Source organism: Bactrocera tryoni, unplaced genomic scaffold (assembly GCF_016617805.1).
Source record: "Bactrocera tryoni isolate S06 unplaced genomic scaffold, CSIRO_BtryS06_freeze2 scaffold_906, whole genome shotgun sequence".
Classification (NCBI taxonomy): Eukaryota; Metazoa; Arthropoda; class Insecta; order Diptera; family Tephritidae; genus Bactrocera; species Bactrocera tryoni.
In genome coordinates, this window is record NW_024396552.1 from 20,352 (window position 1) to 34,504 (window position 14,153).

A 14,153-nucleotide genomic window follows, 5' to 3' on the forward strand; every position below is an offset into this window, starting at 1 on the left:
CTTACAACGTCTTTGAAATAAATTGAATGTCTACCCAAAATAATATGGTCTTTCACCTTCTATGGAGATGAATGCTCCTTTTCTGTTACACATTCCTTTTCATTTGCAGTACGCAACACGAGGAACTCTTGTTATTCTTAATTGGAAATTTGACAAAAGCACAGTTTAAGGTATGTTGAATTACACCCAACTGTTGCCAAATATGAATTTTTTTCTTAAAAATAATACTATGCTAAATAAAAGAATCAAAAATAATTATTTTAGTTGCCTGATAATAACTAAAAACTTGTTTTTTGAAGAAAGTGTTAGTAACTACAACAAAAATAACAAAGCAAACACAAAAGAATTTAATATAGCCACTTTAAGCAATTTTTTAATTAAACAACTGAACTGAATAGTGCTATGTAAAGATAAAATATATGTATATAAATATGGTAAATCATAATTAAACAATTTATTATTTGAGATATCTTTGGCTCCCTTGGGAGGTATTACAGCTTCAGTTGGATACTAAGTTTTTTTGAGTTTTGCTTGGCTTTGACATCTATTTATGGAAAACGTTTCTTGATAGGAAATAATTTAATACCTTCTTTAATCGCAAGTCTATTGCATGTACTTGATTATGCGATTGAGTGAATTTTAAGAAAAGTTGTGTTACAGTTAACTCAAGCCCTTGCGAGTATGTAAACATATAATTAAAAATTTTGATGCAAAACATTTGAAGCTCAATTTCCAGCTGGCATAAAAAATGCATGTCAAGGTCGCTGAGCACTTTGAACACTCTGTAAACTTCGGCAATATTATTATATGTATATTTGTTTGTGGTAGTTAATACAAGTATTTAAAAAATATAAATTTCTTTTAATTAAAGTTAGCAACCAACGAATTGGAAATTAATACTTATTCGGCAGCCTTGCTCAAGAGCTAAGCAAGTGTTTGAGAAAACTTACCCACATGAAGCAAAACTTTCTACACATGCATTCTGAAATTGAAGTGTTTTACAAGTATTACAAATTTATGTACATGCACAGATGCTTAAGTTGCTAACATGATGCAGGTATTTAAAATGAGTAAGTTCACATATACACAAAAAAAAACCTTAAATCTTATTTTATGAATAAAATGTCCTTGACACTGTTGAATGTGGTGATCAGTGAAAGTGTTGTTACGTTTTGTTATTTTTATTTTTTATACAATCTCTTGTATAGAAACAAAATTCAAAATATCATAGATAACTAGGAAATAACTACTGCAAAAAATAGTAATCTAGGGAAACGAACTCATATGCGAAAAATTATTACTAAAATATTGAGTGTGGTAACTGTGTCTCCCATTAGGATATTTTTCTTCACTAACAAAGAGATCCCTTAAAGATTTATTAAAAGTTTCGCTGGCGAACAATTCATGGATTTCCTTAACCTTCGTTAAAGGTTTTAAATAGTTAATACCAATGTAAAGTTCATAACTCAAAAAGAAATTGTAAATAAATAAACTTTGTCGATAAATTATTTCAGTCACAAAAACTTTTCATTAAAATTTTTAAACCTGGATCAGTCATCAAACTCATCCTGGTTTCTAGACTCGTACAACTGAATTACCTTAACCAACTGTGTAAACAGGTAAAAAATGGTATATTTGTGCATGTGAAATCAAGGCTGTCTTAATTAGAAAATATTAAGGGGGTATTCTGGTCTAGAAGCATGAATTTGAGGTTATTTTAAAGTGTCGTAAAAAAAAGGCAATTAATATTTTTAATATCCATTTTTTTATTAGTTATTTGCTAATTCTAGAAGAGTACAGAAAAAAATTAAAAACTAAAAAAAGTAAAAAAATTCAAAAATTATGAGCTGACGAAGTGGGGGGTCTCTAAAAAATTCCACGTGACCATACCCATGATTTCAACCCTCCTAGTTATCTGAAACCAAAAAAAAAGATTATTAATCTAGAATAATGTCGCAATGGCCGGAACTATGGAAAAGTGGGAAAAAAATTTTTTTCACAAAATGATGACTGCCTAAAAAAAATGTATTTTTGGATCACTTTTTCTGTCAAAAAAAAGTCAGTTTTGAGAAAAACGCGTTTAAAGTTTCGCGTAAAGTCTTTTGTTCGATTAGTTCCGGCCGGACCAGTTTTGATCAGAAAAATGCCAATTGGCTAAATGAGCCTTAGTCGCCTGCCCCACATCACACCTACACCCATCACTAACACGCACACTCACCACACTCACCACACTCACCACACTCACCTCGACATCACCACACTCCACATCAACACCACCCACACGCGAGAACCCAGGATCCTCACACTCCAACTCACACCACACTACTCAGCAGGAAAAGGGTCAGGCTCTACACAGTTCAGTTCTTATTCGACCGCTGTTGTACTTACACGCCGCTTTTTCGCCACCGCTACGCACCGCGAGTTATCTCCATCCAGTTACCTACATACGTACATATATCAATAACTTTTTAAACGTACATACATAAGTATACTTTTATATTGTGCATTAACATTACGTACAGCCAATCTAGCGCTGATCTCTATTGTGAAATAAATTGAAGTTGAAACCGGAGATTTTATTTTAAAATTCCTAAAGTTTGGCAAAAGTGGTAAGTGAAGCGGGTAGTGATTAAAACATTGGTCCTTCGAGCCGCAAAGAACGGCACTATTGGAAAAAAAAAAAAAAAAAAAACAAAGAAAATCAACTTCTGTGGCATAAAACGTATTAAAAGCTTGCAAATTTTGTGCACAAGTGAAAAGCGACATATACATACACATATACAAATATACAAAATTAAGTGCAATACATATGTATATACAAAGTGTTTATTGCAAGTGAAATTTAAAAGAAGTTGAAAACGGAAAACACAAAACGGTTTCCTACCGTTACAAAAAAAAAAAAAAAAAACTCAAAAAATTTTTAATCAAAATCAAAAAAAAAAAATAAAAATTTTATGCTAATACGATAAATTTTAAAACGCGTTTGAGACATATAAATACATATTAATTTCCTACATACAACATTGTGCTGAACAACTAAACAAAAAAAAAAAAAAAAGCCGGGCGCGTAAATTAATTTATTCTAAACGGGCGCGAAGTTTTCAACCAAACAAGAAAGGAAAACAATAAACCTAAAGTGCAATAAATTTCAAACAAAAATAATAAATAATATTACTACTGGTGAAAATAAAATACATCTGTACATACCAAACAACCACAGGAAGAGCTCAAAAGGAAAGGGATACAGCGACCAACCCTAACAACGTCAACATCAGCAGCAACAGGAAAGAAATAGGATACAACTGGGACAGCGACAAATGCAAACAACCGAAAACCCTCAAATACCGCATACTAAAGCCCTCAAATACCCTTGAAGCGGCTCAAAGTGAGTGTATCGACTCCATTTATTCATATAAAATTTTTATATAGTGGCATATATGTATGGTGAAAGTTACAGTTCATTTTTCTAACAACTGTATACTTTAATAAAACGGTTGCTACCAAACTGTTTGAACTTACGGTTGATATACGGGAAACCGAAAACAGTTTGGTGCATTACATATGTACATACAATATATGTATGAACAGTATATAGTATGATATATAATTATATATATACTGGCATATACATATCTGTTAAAAGCCTAGTTATGCTTACACTTGTGTTCACAAGCACACAAAGTTCATAAAAAAAAAAAAAAAACATTTTCAAGTATTCACTTGACAACATTTTCCGGCAATACCCCTTATGCTCAAAACAGTATAAGCAGGATTGCGCTAAGTAAGCTAAGGCAATTTCGAAAATTAAAATAAAAGGAATAATATCAACCATACATATATGCACAATATTAACAACGTATATACATATACATTACATATACATTATATATATTACCACAATTGGCAACAAGATAAATTAGCATACACACATATGCTAGTAACAACAAAGTAAAAGTTATAACTTCCACAAATTTGCATTTGCGCTAAAAGAGCATACCTACACTTTGCCATTTTTTCTTCCCGCGTTATTCGTACCGCAAAATAATATACACGGCATACAATTTGCTTATGCCGATGTAGATATATAACGTATGTACATAGGATACATAATTAAATAAAATCTTCATTTACAATTTAAATATTTTGGAAAAAAAAAAAAATAAAAAAAAAAAAAAAAAAAATAAAAAAAAAAAAAAAAAAAAAAATCGGTGCGGTAAATGCAACCGTTTAATAAGGATAAATTACATTCTGTCAATTAAAACAAAAAAAAAAAATTTACAAATATATACGGCATATTAACATTTCATTTTATATTATATATCCAAAGGCCAAATCGGCATATTTCAAGCAATACCTCTTGTTCTTGCTAAAGCACAAGCAAGCAGGATTGCAAACGGAAAAAATCTTTATATACAAAGGTCATTAACCCTTTTTTCTTTACTTATTATCCCCCGTATACGCAATTATAAACGAACGAGTGCGAAGCAATAAATAAAATCGAAAAAACAAGAACAAACTAATAGCACAACTATTAGAAATACGAAGCAATAAATAAAATAGAAAGAAAACAAAATAAACTAATAGCACAACTATTAGGGATAACGAAAACGAAACACTCGCTCGTTAGTTCGGCCATTGCGTATACGGATACAACAAAAATACTATTTTATAATAAGGAAAACGAAACACTCGTTCGTTGGTTCCTACCTTGCGGATACAACAAAAATACAATTTTATAATAAGGAAAACGAAATACGCGTTCGTTATTAGATACTTGTGTATACAACAACCATACAAACCGCGTATCCTAAAGATTCAAACGTATTTATTAACACCATAAATACACTGAGAGAAGTTTTTTCTGTCTCATATTTTCAATTTTTACCTATTATCTAAATGAACGGAGATTCTAAGGAATCTAAATCGATTCAATATCTAAAAGTACAAAAAATGATTTCTGAAGAAAAGAGCCCATGTACACCTGCTGAAGCCACACGCTCAAAGCAAGGTGCTACAAAGCAAAAAAAATTAAAGACATTTCATATACTAAGTTTATCGCTGAGAGTGACAGTTTAATTCGATACTGCACTCGATTTTCATCTTCACCGATTCAGGACAATTCTGAATCGGTACTAGAAATCAAAAAAGAAAATCTAGGCAATTTCTGGACACGTCTCCAAGCTGCGTATGACGCAATTCTAGAATCTGACGAATCAGATCTTCCGGAAAATTTTAAATCCTCGGCTTGCTCCAAATACGAAAACTGTTTAGACCAGTACGAGGAAACGAGAGCTATGATCTCTGATCAATTGAGATTAATAAAAGCAATTGCACCTACTCCACAACCGAGAGTAGAGCTGCCTCCAATTCAAAGCCAAGAGGCGAGTTCCGGCATTCACCTTAAAGTGCCAGCATGCGATACAGAAATATTTCATGGAGGTTATGAGCAATGGCCGTCCTTCCGGGACATGTTTACGGCCGTGTACATAAACCATCCTAAATTATCTCAAGCGCAAAAATTGTATCACCTCCGATACAAAACAAAAGGCCAAGCAGGAGCAATAGTAAAACAGTTCACTCTTAATGACGAAAATTTCAATTATGCTTGGGAAGCTTTAAAAGCTCGCTACGAGAACGAAAGAATATTAGTCGACAAACAAGTCACAATATTAATGAATTTACCAAAAATTCAGAAAGAAACAAGTGAAGAATTTATAAAACTTCAATCCACTGTTTCAAATTGCTTGTCGGTTCTAGCGACACAGAATATTCCCACAGACAATTGGGACCCCATACTGGTAAATATATGCTCCGCGGCATTACCGGAAAAATCTTTGCTTCTGTGGGAGCAATCGCTCTCCTCACGAAGAAAATGCCCAACGTGGCAACAAATGAATGATTTCTTAACTACCCAGTATGAAATAGCGGAAAGGGTAGATAAAAAAACGGTCAGAACTAAAAACGTTCAACACGACCTAAATCGAAGTTTTATTAGACCCCAAGCTAATAACAACCACAATTTAAACAGAAGCTTCTTTAAAAACCAATCGTTCACATCCGAACAATATAAACAAACGTCATGCGAACTGTGTAAAGGAGGGCACAAGCTGAAAGCTTGCGAAAAGTTTAAAAAACTTAATATCAATGAAAGGAACAACTTTGTCAGAGCAAAAAGGCTCTGTACAAACTGCTTGTCCCACTCACATAATCTCAATAATTGCGAAAGCAAATTCAATTGCGTATATTGCCACAAGAGGCATCATTCAATGTTGCATTTCAATAACTTTCCTAGCACACCCCAAAGTAGCGCTTTCTCCAAAAGAGCCACGGGTTTAGTTGCAACCGCAACTCCCGAAACACAAAATCCCGAAATTTGCCAAGAGACACCATGCTGCTCAAAGGCTTTAAAAACACAAACGCTTCACAGCGAGAATCAAAGTAGGGTACTACTACCCACTGCAGTTATCTCCATCGAGCACCGAGGAGAACTTTTCAAATTGAGAGCCCTAATAGACCAAGGATCACAACGATCATTCATAGCGTCTAGGGCACAAAATAGGCTAAAACTACCAACAAAACAAGCCAATTATGAAATTACGGGAATGGGCGGAAGAGTAGTACAAAACTCAAATAAAATCTGCCCCATTACCCTGATTTCCCCAAGCGGATAAGCGCATTCAAGCAGAAGCTATAGTCTTACCGCAACTTACGAACATGCTTCCAAGCTATCACATAAATAGCAAGCATTGGCAAAAGGTTACACACCTAAAGCTAGCAGATCCTAACTGCAACACCCCGCTCAAATAGATCTTCTATTAGGCAGCGACCTTATACCTCAAATTATTCTAGAAGGGGTTGAAAAATTTCAAACACCCTTCTAGCTCAAAATACTATATTCGGTTGGATACTAAGTGGACTAGTGACAGAATCAGTTGCCACCATGACAACTCAAGTGGAAGAAATATCCAATGAATTTCTTAATTCACAATTAAGGAAATTTTGGGAGTTAGAAGAACTCCCCCCCATTTCAATTACAACGCCAGAAGATCAGTATTGTGAAGACTTTTACAAAGCCACAACTACTAGATCAGGAAATGGTCGGTATGTCGTACGACTACCATTTAAACAACAATTTCCAGATACACTCGCCATAGGTCACTCTCGCACCTCTGCAATACAGCAGTTTCTGAGTATGGAAAAAAACCTACTTAGAAAAGGTGAGCTCAAACAACATTATGACGGTGTCTTAGAAGAATACCTCCATTTAGATCACATGGAAGAAGTAAGCCCATGCGAAAAAATCATAAAAGGCAAATATCACTCATTCTACTTGCCACATCATGCAGTAGTAAAGCCTGACAAAAAAACCACAAAGGTTAGAGTTGTCTTTAATGCCTCGAGATCCACTAGCTCGGGGAATTCCCTAAATGATATTCTATTTACGGGACCCACACTCCAACCAGACTTGATGCTCCTCATATTAAATTGGCGTATATACAAATACGTTTTCAATGGGGATGTCGAAAAAATGTATCGACAAATAATGGTACATAAGGATGATCAAGATTTTCAACGAATTATTTTTCGAAAATCTCCCAATAGTCCAATAAGCGACTTTAATTTAAAAACAGTTACCTTTGGCGTAAACTGTGCCCCATACCTCGCCATTCGTACACTCCACGAACTGGCAGAAGACACAAAGTCAGAGTTTCCTCTGGCAACACAAGTCTTAAAAACACATACGTATGTAGACGACATCCTGTCTGGGAGCCACAGCCTCTCACAAGCATACGAGTCCTTATCACAAGTGATAAAGGCCCTCAACACCGCAGGGTTTCCTCTAAAAAAGATCACAGCTAATCACCCAAGTATCTTAAAAAATATACCAAACGATAACAAATTGGATACTAATTTCCTTATCTTTGAAAAGGAAAGTATAACAAAAACACTGGGCATCCAATGGAATGCGATATCGGACCAGTTCTCATACACGACAGAGTCCATAACCGCATTATCCGCCATAACAAAGAGGCAAATTTTATCCTCAATGGCAAAACTTTTTGACCCCGCAGGATGGCTTGCGCCAATTATGATACAAGCGAAAATCCTGATTCAAGAATTATGGCTAGACGAAACCGACTGGGACGAACAAGTGAAACCTCTTCGCTTAGAAAAGTGGTCCAAGTTTGCTAATAACCTAAAAGACATTTCAAAGATACAAATTCCACGGTGGGTAAACTATTCCCCGATACAAAGTGGAACTACACGGCTTCTGCGACGCCTCTGAAAAGGCATATTGTGCCACGATCTATGTGCGCGCACAAAGCGATACCGCAACCACAAGCCACCTACTAGTGGCAAAAGCAAAAGTTGCGCCTCTAAAAACGATAAGTCTACCACGACTTGAACTCTGTGGCGCTCTGCTACTAGCCAAGCTGGTTTCCATAGTGCAGACCCACATGAACACATGACCAAATGCAAATTATATCTATGGTCCGATTCCGAAATCGTTCTAGCCTGGTTAGAAAAGCCACCACACTCGTGGAAAACATATATTTCTAATCGAACGTCTCAAATTCTTGACCTAGTAGGAGCAGCCACATGGCGACACGTAGCCAGTGCCGACAATCCTGCTGATCTAGGTACAAGAGGGTGCAAACCCCTGGATCTTGCCACCAACACGCTCTGGTGGAATGGCCCCCGATGGTTAACTGAATCCACAGATTCTTGGCCACAATCGACAATGCGCAACATAATCGCTCCAGAAAGTCGAAAAATCGACACCTATCATACAGTAGTGGATGATAATGAAATCCTTGAACGATTTTCATCGTTCCCCCGAGCCCTCAGAGTTGTCGCATATATGCTCAAATTCATAGAGCAACTTAAACTTAAAGTTAAAGGAGTAACTTACACCCATTGCGATACATTGACGCACCAGGACTTACAAAAAGCAAAGGTCGCGCTTATCGCCTCAACGCAAACGCGCTACTTCAGTCGCGACATATCGTTACTAAGAGAATCGAAGCCAATTGACAAAAAGAGCTCACTCTTAGTACTAAACCCATTTCTTGACACGAAAGGTCTGCTTCGTGCCAATGGTCGGCTCGCTAATTCAAGCCTCACTTACAACGAACGCCACCCCATCATAATACCTGAAAAGTCTCCTTTTGCCACATTACTCCTGAATTACATCCATATATTAATGTTGCACGCAGAGCAGCGCCTCATGCAACATATGGTACGCCAAGAGTATTATATTCCCCGTCTTAAGCCCCAGATCAAGAAATGCATTTTCATGTGCAAGATCTGCACTATGCATAAGCAAAAAATGCGAACTCAGATTATGGCAGCACTTCCACCTGAACGCTGCAATTTCGCTCCGCCTTTCACGACTACCGGTGTCGATTTTGCTGGGCCTTTTCAAATAAAGGCGTCCATGCTAAGATCTCCCACTCTCATGAAAGGCTATGTGGCTGTCTTTGTATGTTTCACGACAAAGGCAGTACACCTTGAGCTGTGTACTAATCTGACGACGGAGGCTTTTCTCGCGGCATTTGCTCGCTTCGTCGCTCGACGTGGCTTCCCCTCCAAAATCATGAGCGATAATGGCAAAACATTCATAGGAGCCCAACGAGCCACAGAAAAACAGTTTGTGGATTTCTTAAAACAAGTGTCCCCTGATATCGTACAAAAGTACGCCCCTCAAGGTATCAATTGGCAATTTATACCTCCAAGCGCTCCTCATATGGGTGGTTTATGGGAATCAGCTGTAAAGAGCTTCAAATCTCATTTCAAGAAGCTAGCCGGCAGCTATAAATTTAATTATGAAGAATTCACGACATTATTAGCTAAAATTGAAGCCGTTCTCAACTCACGGCCGCTCACAGCACTATCACAAGATCCTCCGAATTCACAGCCCTAACTCCAGGGCATTTTCTAAAAGGAGCACCCATTCTGGCCACACCTGAGCCAGGCGTGGAGTCGCTATCCTTATTAAATAGATGGGAAAGAATTAAAATTCTCCATCATAATTTCAGTAGCCGATGGAAAGAAGACTATATAAAGGACCTCCACAAGAGGTATCGTTGGAAAAATACAGAAAATGCGCCAAAAGTTGGTGATTATGTCCTGATTTACGACGATTGCCTGCCACCTACCGAATGGCGGCTAGGCCGCATAGAGAAGCTTTATCCAGGCTCCGACGGTCATATTCGCGTAGTCGATCTCCGTACGCAATCCGGAAAGTTAACAAGACCGCTCGTCAAGCTATGCTTCTTACCGATCGCCGATAACCGCGAACCGCAAACCGACAAACCGCTAAAATAAACCGAAGATAAAAACAAAATAAAATAAAAATTTATATAAATACATATATACATATATATTTAAAATCAATAACAAATGTAGTCGATTAATCTAACGACCCACTCATGCCGCATAACGTGGCAGCCATGCTCATATGTCTTATATGCAACCAAATCCTAATTGAAATTACACTCTTTCAAACAGGTCAATATGGATGCAGACATGCCAGCAGCCCCGACACCAATCACTCGTTCGGCTGCCAATGTGCCACGCCAAGTGGCTGCCCCAGTTGCGGCTGCCCCAGTTGCAGCGCCCCGAACAACCACCCCAACGGCGCCTCGGAATGGAAGGGTAGCATTGCCGTCAACACCCGCGCTGGTCGCCGACCCACAACGCCGTAGATGTCCCCTATGTCGTCGACCCCACCGGCTGCCACAATGCGTCATTTTTAAGGGATTGCCACCTCAACAACGCCAGTTGGTCGTGCAGGCGCACGGCCATTGTCTGAACTGCCTGACTCCTGTCCACCAAACGCATGAGTGTACTTCGGGCAATCTGTGCCAAATTTGTATGCGGCCGCATCACACCATGTTGCACCGACTCACTCGGAATGACACCCGTCAACAACCTTCCGGCCGCAACCGCGGCGCAATACGACGACCTCCAGTACGCCGGGAGGCGCGACCCCGTCGAACAAGTGGGCCATCATCATCCCATGCCCGACGGCCACACAATGGGGCATCAACACGACGCCAGCAACCACGCCCGCGTTCACGCCGCGCCTCAGGCCTTAGCAGCGTCGTAGCCACACTCCAGCAGCTTCAAAGCATTCTAGGCTGAAATATTCGCCTAGGGGGGCCGGGATGGCTAAATGAGCCTTAGTCGCCTGCCCCACACCACACTTACACCCATCACTAACACGCACACTCACCACACTCACCTCGACATCACCACACTCCACATCAACACCACCCACACGCGAGAGCCCAGGATCCACACACTCCAACTCACACCACACTACTCAGCATGAAAAGGGTCAGGCTCTACACAGTTCAGTTCTGATTCGTCCGCTGTTGAACTTACACGCCGCTTTTTCGCCACCGCTACGCACCGCGAGTTATCTCCATCCAGTTACCTACATACGTACATATATCAATAACTTTTTAAACATACATACATAAGCATACTTTTATATTGTGCATTAACATTACATACAGCCAATCTAGCGCAGATCTATATTGTGAAATAAATTGAAGTTGAAACCGGAGATTTTATTTTAAAATTCCTAAAGTTTGGCAAAAGTGGTAAGTGAAGCGGGTAGTGATTAAAACACTAATATCTCCGAAAATAATTTGAATTTTGAAAAATACTCTTGTACACATATTCTTGAATAGTGAATCTTTGAAAATATAAAAAAAAGTTGATTTTTTAAAATTTCTAGACCATGTTTTTTACAACTAAATATGCCTACAATTGATAAAGGCTTTCAAAGTACGTAACAAAGGTACTTATAGTTAAGGAATTTCCAAGCATTATATCTGCAGAGCTAGATCTGTGCTCTTGAAGACTTCTTCATCCGAAGTGAAAATGAAATCAGGCAACTTGTTGATATATAAATACATAATGGGCTTGGCACAGGCTGCGATCTCGGAGTTTTCCCTCACTAATTTTTTGCCTCATACTTCAACACGCTACTAAACATTTGCTTGTTAAATTTGCATACCTCAATGCGGTTTCAATTGGTGTATAAATATTTTCCTAGAGCTATTAGGCCAGACCACAATTGAAAAGGCGCCTAAGGTTCAAAGCGCCTAGAGTTTTGAAGTTTTACTGGCTGACTGAATATACAGCTGCTTCTAGTGATTGTTTGGAGGATCGGAAGGGAGTAAAAGGTTACCGCACTGCACTCAGATATACATACTTTCTGCCTTTTCTCTTTTCAAACATTTGACTGCGTTGCGCTTTCTCCTTCACATGGGTTTTTCCCTTGCTATAGTATATGTCGTTTTTTCATTATACTTTAGGGAGTTGTGCCGTATTAGGGTATTAAATGCGTTTATTTTGTGGCTTTAAAATAGCCATTAAAAGGAAATTTTTTCCGGAGAGCAAAAAATTAGCATTGCATTTTATGAAACATAAATTCATTAGGCTCTCAACTAATAATTTTTAATTAGCTTAGTTGTAGTGACAATTTAATAATTGTAATTTTTAATATATAATTTTGTCTAGTAATAATCGTGATATTTCTTTAAGCTGTACCGGGCAATACAGCGTTACCATGACATACACGATCGAAGTCACTCACTCCAAATAGTAAAAAAAAGTCCATAGCTGGTCAAAATATCTTATTTATAGAATATTTTGTAATTTTACAAATTCACAAAGACGTTGTTATTATACATATATATTTTCAATATGTTTTTTTTTGTAATTTTTGCTAAAACAATTAGTTTCACTCTAAATTACCGTCACACTATAAAATGAAGTATATAGATTTTGTATAGCAATCAAAACTTTAATAACATTTCTGTGGGTATTCTTTTACTCTTAAGTTAGACAATTAAAATTTTCGCATGAATATGAAATAGCCTTATGATATGACTTTCCACTTTGAAATTTTATCGTCCACTGTAACCTGATTAATTTGTATGGCTTTCTCAATTTGACAGCGCCATCCTGCTTGCACGCTATTTATTTAAAAGTTCTTCCCAAATATTGAATACTTGCCACCACAAAGCAGCAATGACAAAGTAAACGGATAGAGCAGGAAAGATGCTTCGATATTTTTAGTAGCGGGATTTTAGCTGCACACCAAATATTTGTTGGAGTGACTAAGGAGAAACTTTTCATTATTATTATGTCATAATTCAAAATTTATGAACCACTTTCCCCTTCATTAAATACAACAAACACTAAGTGGCAGAAACAACAAAGCAGACATTATGTTATTGTTCATCCACTTTAAAAACACACTCAATACATTGAATGTAGTAAATCGTTGAGAATTTTAGTAATTTCAAATGTTCTTACTGATTGAGATAGATAAAGATGAACCCAATCCCAAAAAGTGCTTATGAAAATCGTTGGCGTAATTATTCTACATCTGGTTGGGATTACTTTTAAAACGAGAAAATAAATATTGATGAATGATTAAATATTTTTCCCTTTACTTATAATTTTCAGGTACTTTAATGTATGTTGAAAAATAATAAAAGAGCCGTAAAAGACGGAAATTGGCATATCGGTCAGCCCGTAAGTTCTAGTTTTAGAAATCGGGGTGAATATTTTTGTGATAAGGCATGTCCTTATGCCAGAAGAAGTTAAAAGCCGATCAATACTTTCCTCAGCCCTCACATAACTAATATAAATATTTTTAAACTTCCGGCTGATTATCCGTCAACACAAGGTGGGTTCAAAAATAAACAGGACTTATGGAATCTAGCACCTCCTGGTGGCGTCATCTATTTGTTGACTGGTGCGTTAGAATCGGCTATCTTTATCGACTGTCCAGTGAGAATTCAGTGTGAATGACATTTCATAGATTGGAAGTGAAGTTATTGCGTTTTAAGTGTCAGTATGTTTGTGCTATCGGTGCGAAAATGACCTTCGAACAAAGGGCCAACATTAAATTTTGTTTAAAAATTGGTAAAACTTTTACCGAAACGTTTCAATTGATGAAACAAGTTTATGGCGATGAATCTGAGTTCACGAATGGTTTCAACGTTTTCAAAGTGGTCGTGAGGATATAAATGACGACGACGATCAACGTGTGGGCCAATCAAAATCCGTGATCATCGGAAATTCCATCGAAACTGTGCATGAACTCATCAAAAATCATCATCAAA

The 14,153-nt window shown here is 37.4% G+C and overlaps 1 protein-coding gene across 1 annotated transcript; it reads left to right on the top strand.

Moving 5' to 3' along the window:
* The first annotated feature begins 3,053 nt into the window (after nucleotides 1-3,053).
* On the top strand, nucleotides 3,054-11,217 carry LOC120782041. Its single transcript, XM_040114195.1, has 2 exons — nucleotides 3,054-3,385; nucleotides 10,513-11,217. Exon 2 carries the CDS (start codon nucleotides 10,519-10,521, stop codon nucleotides 11,146-11,148), a length of 630 nt encoding a protein of 209 aa, XP_039970129.1. The 5' UTR covers nucleotides 3,054-3,385; nucleotides 10,513-10,518; the 3' UTR covers nucleotides 11,149-11,217.
* Nucleotides 11,218-14,153: the final 2,936 nt, after the last annotated feature.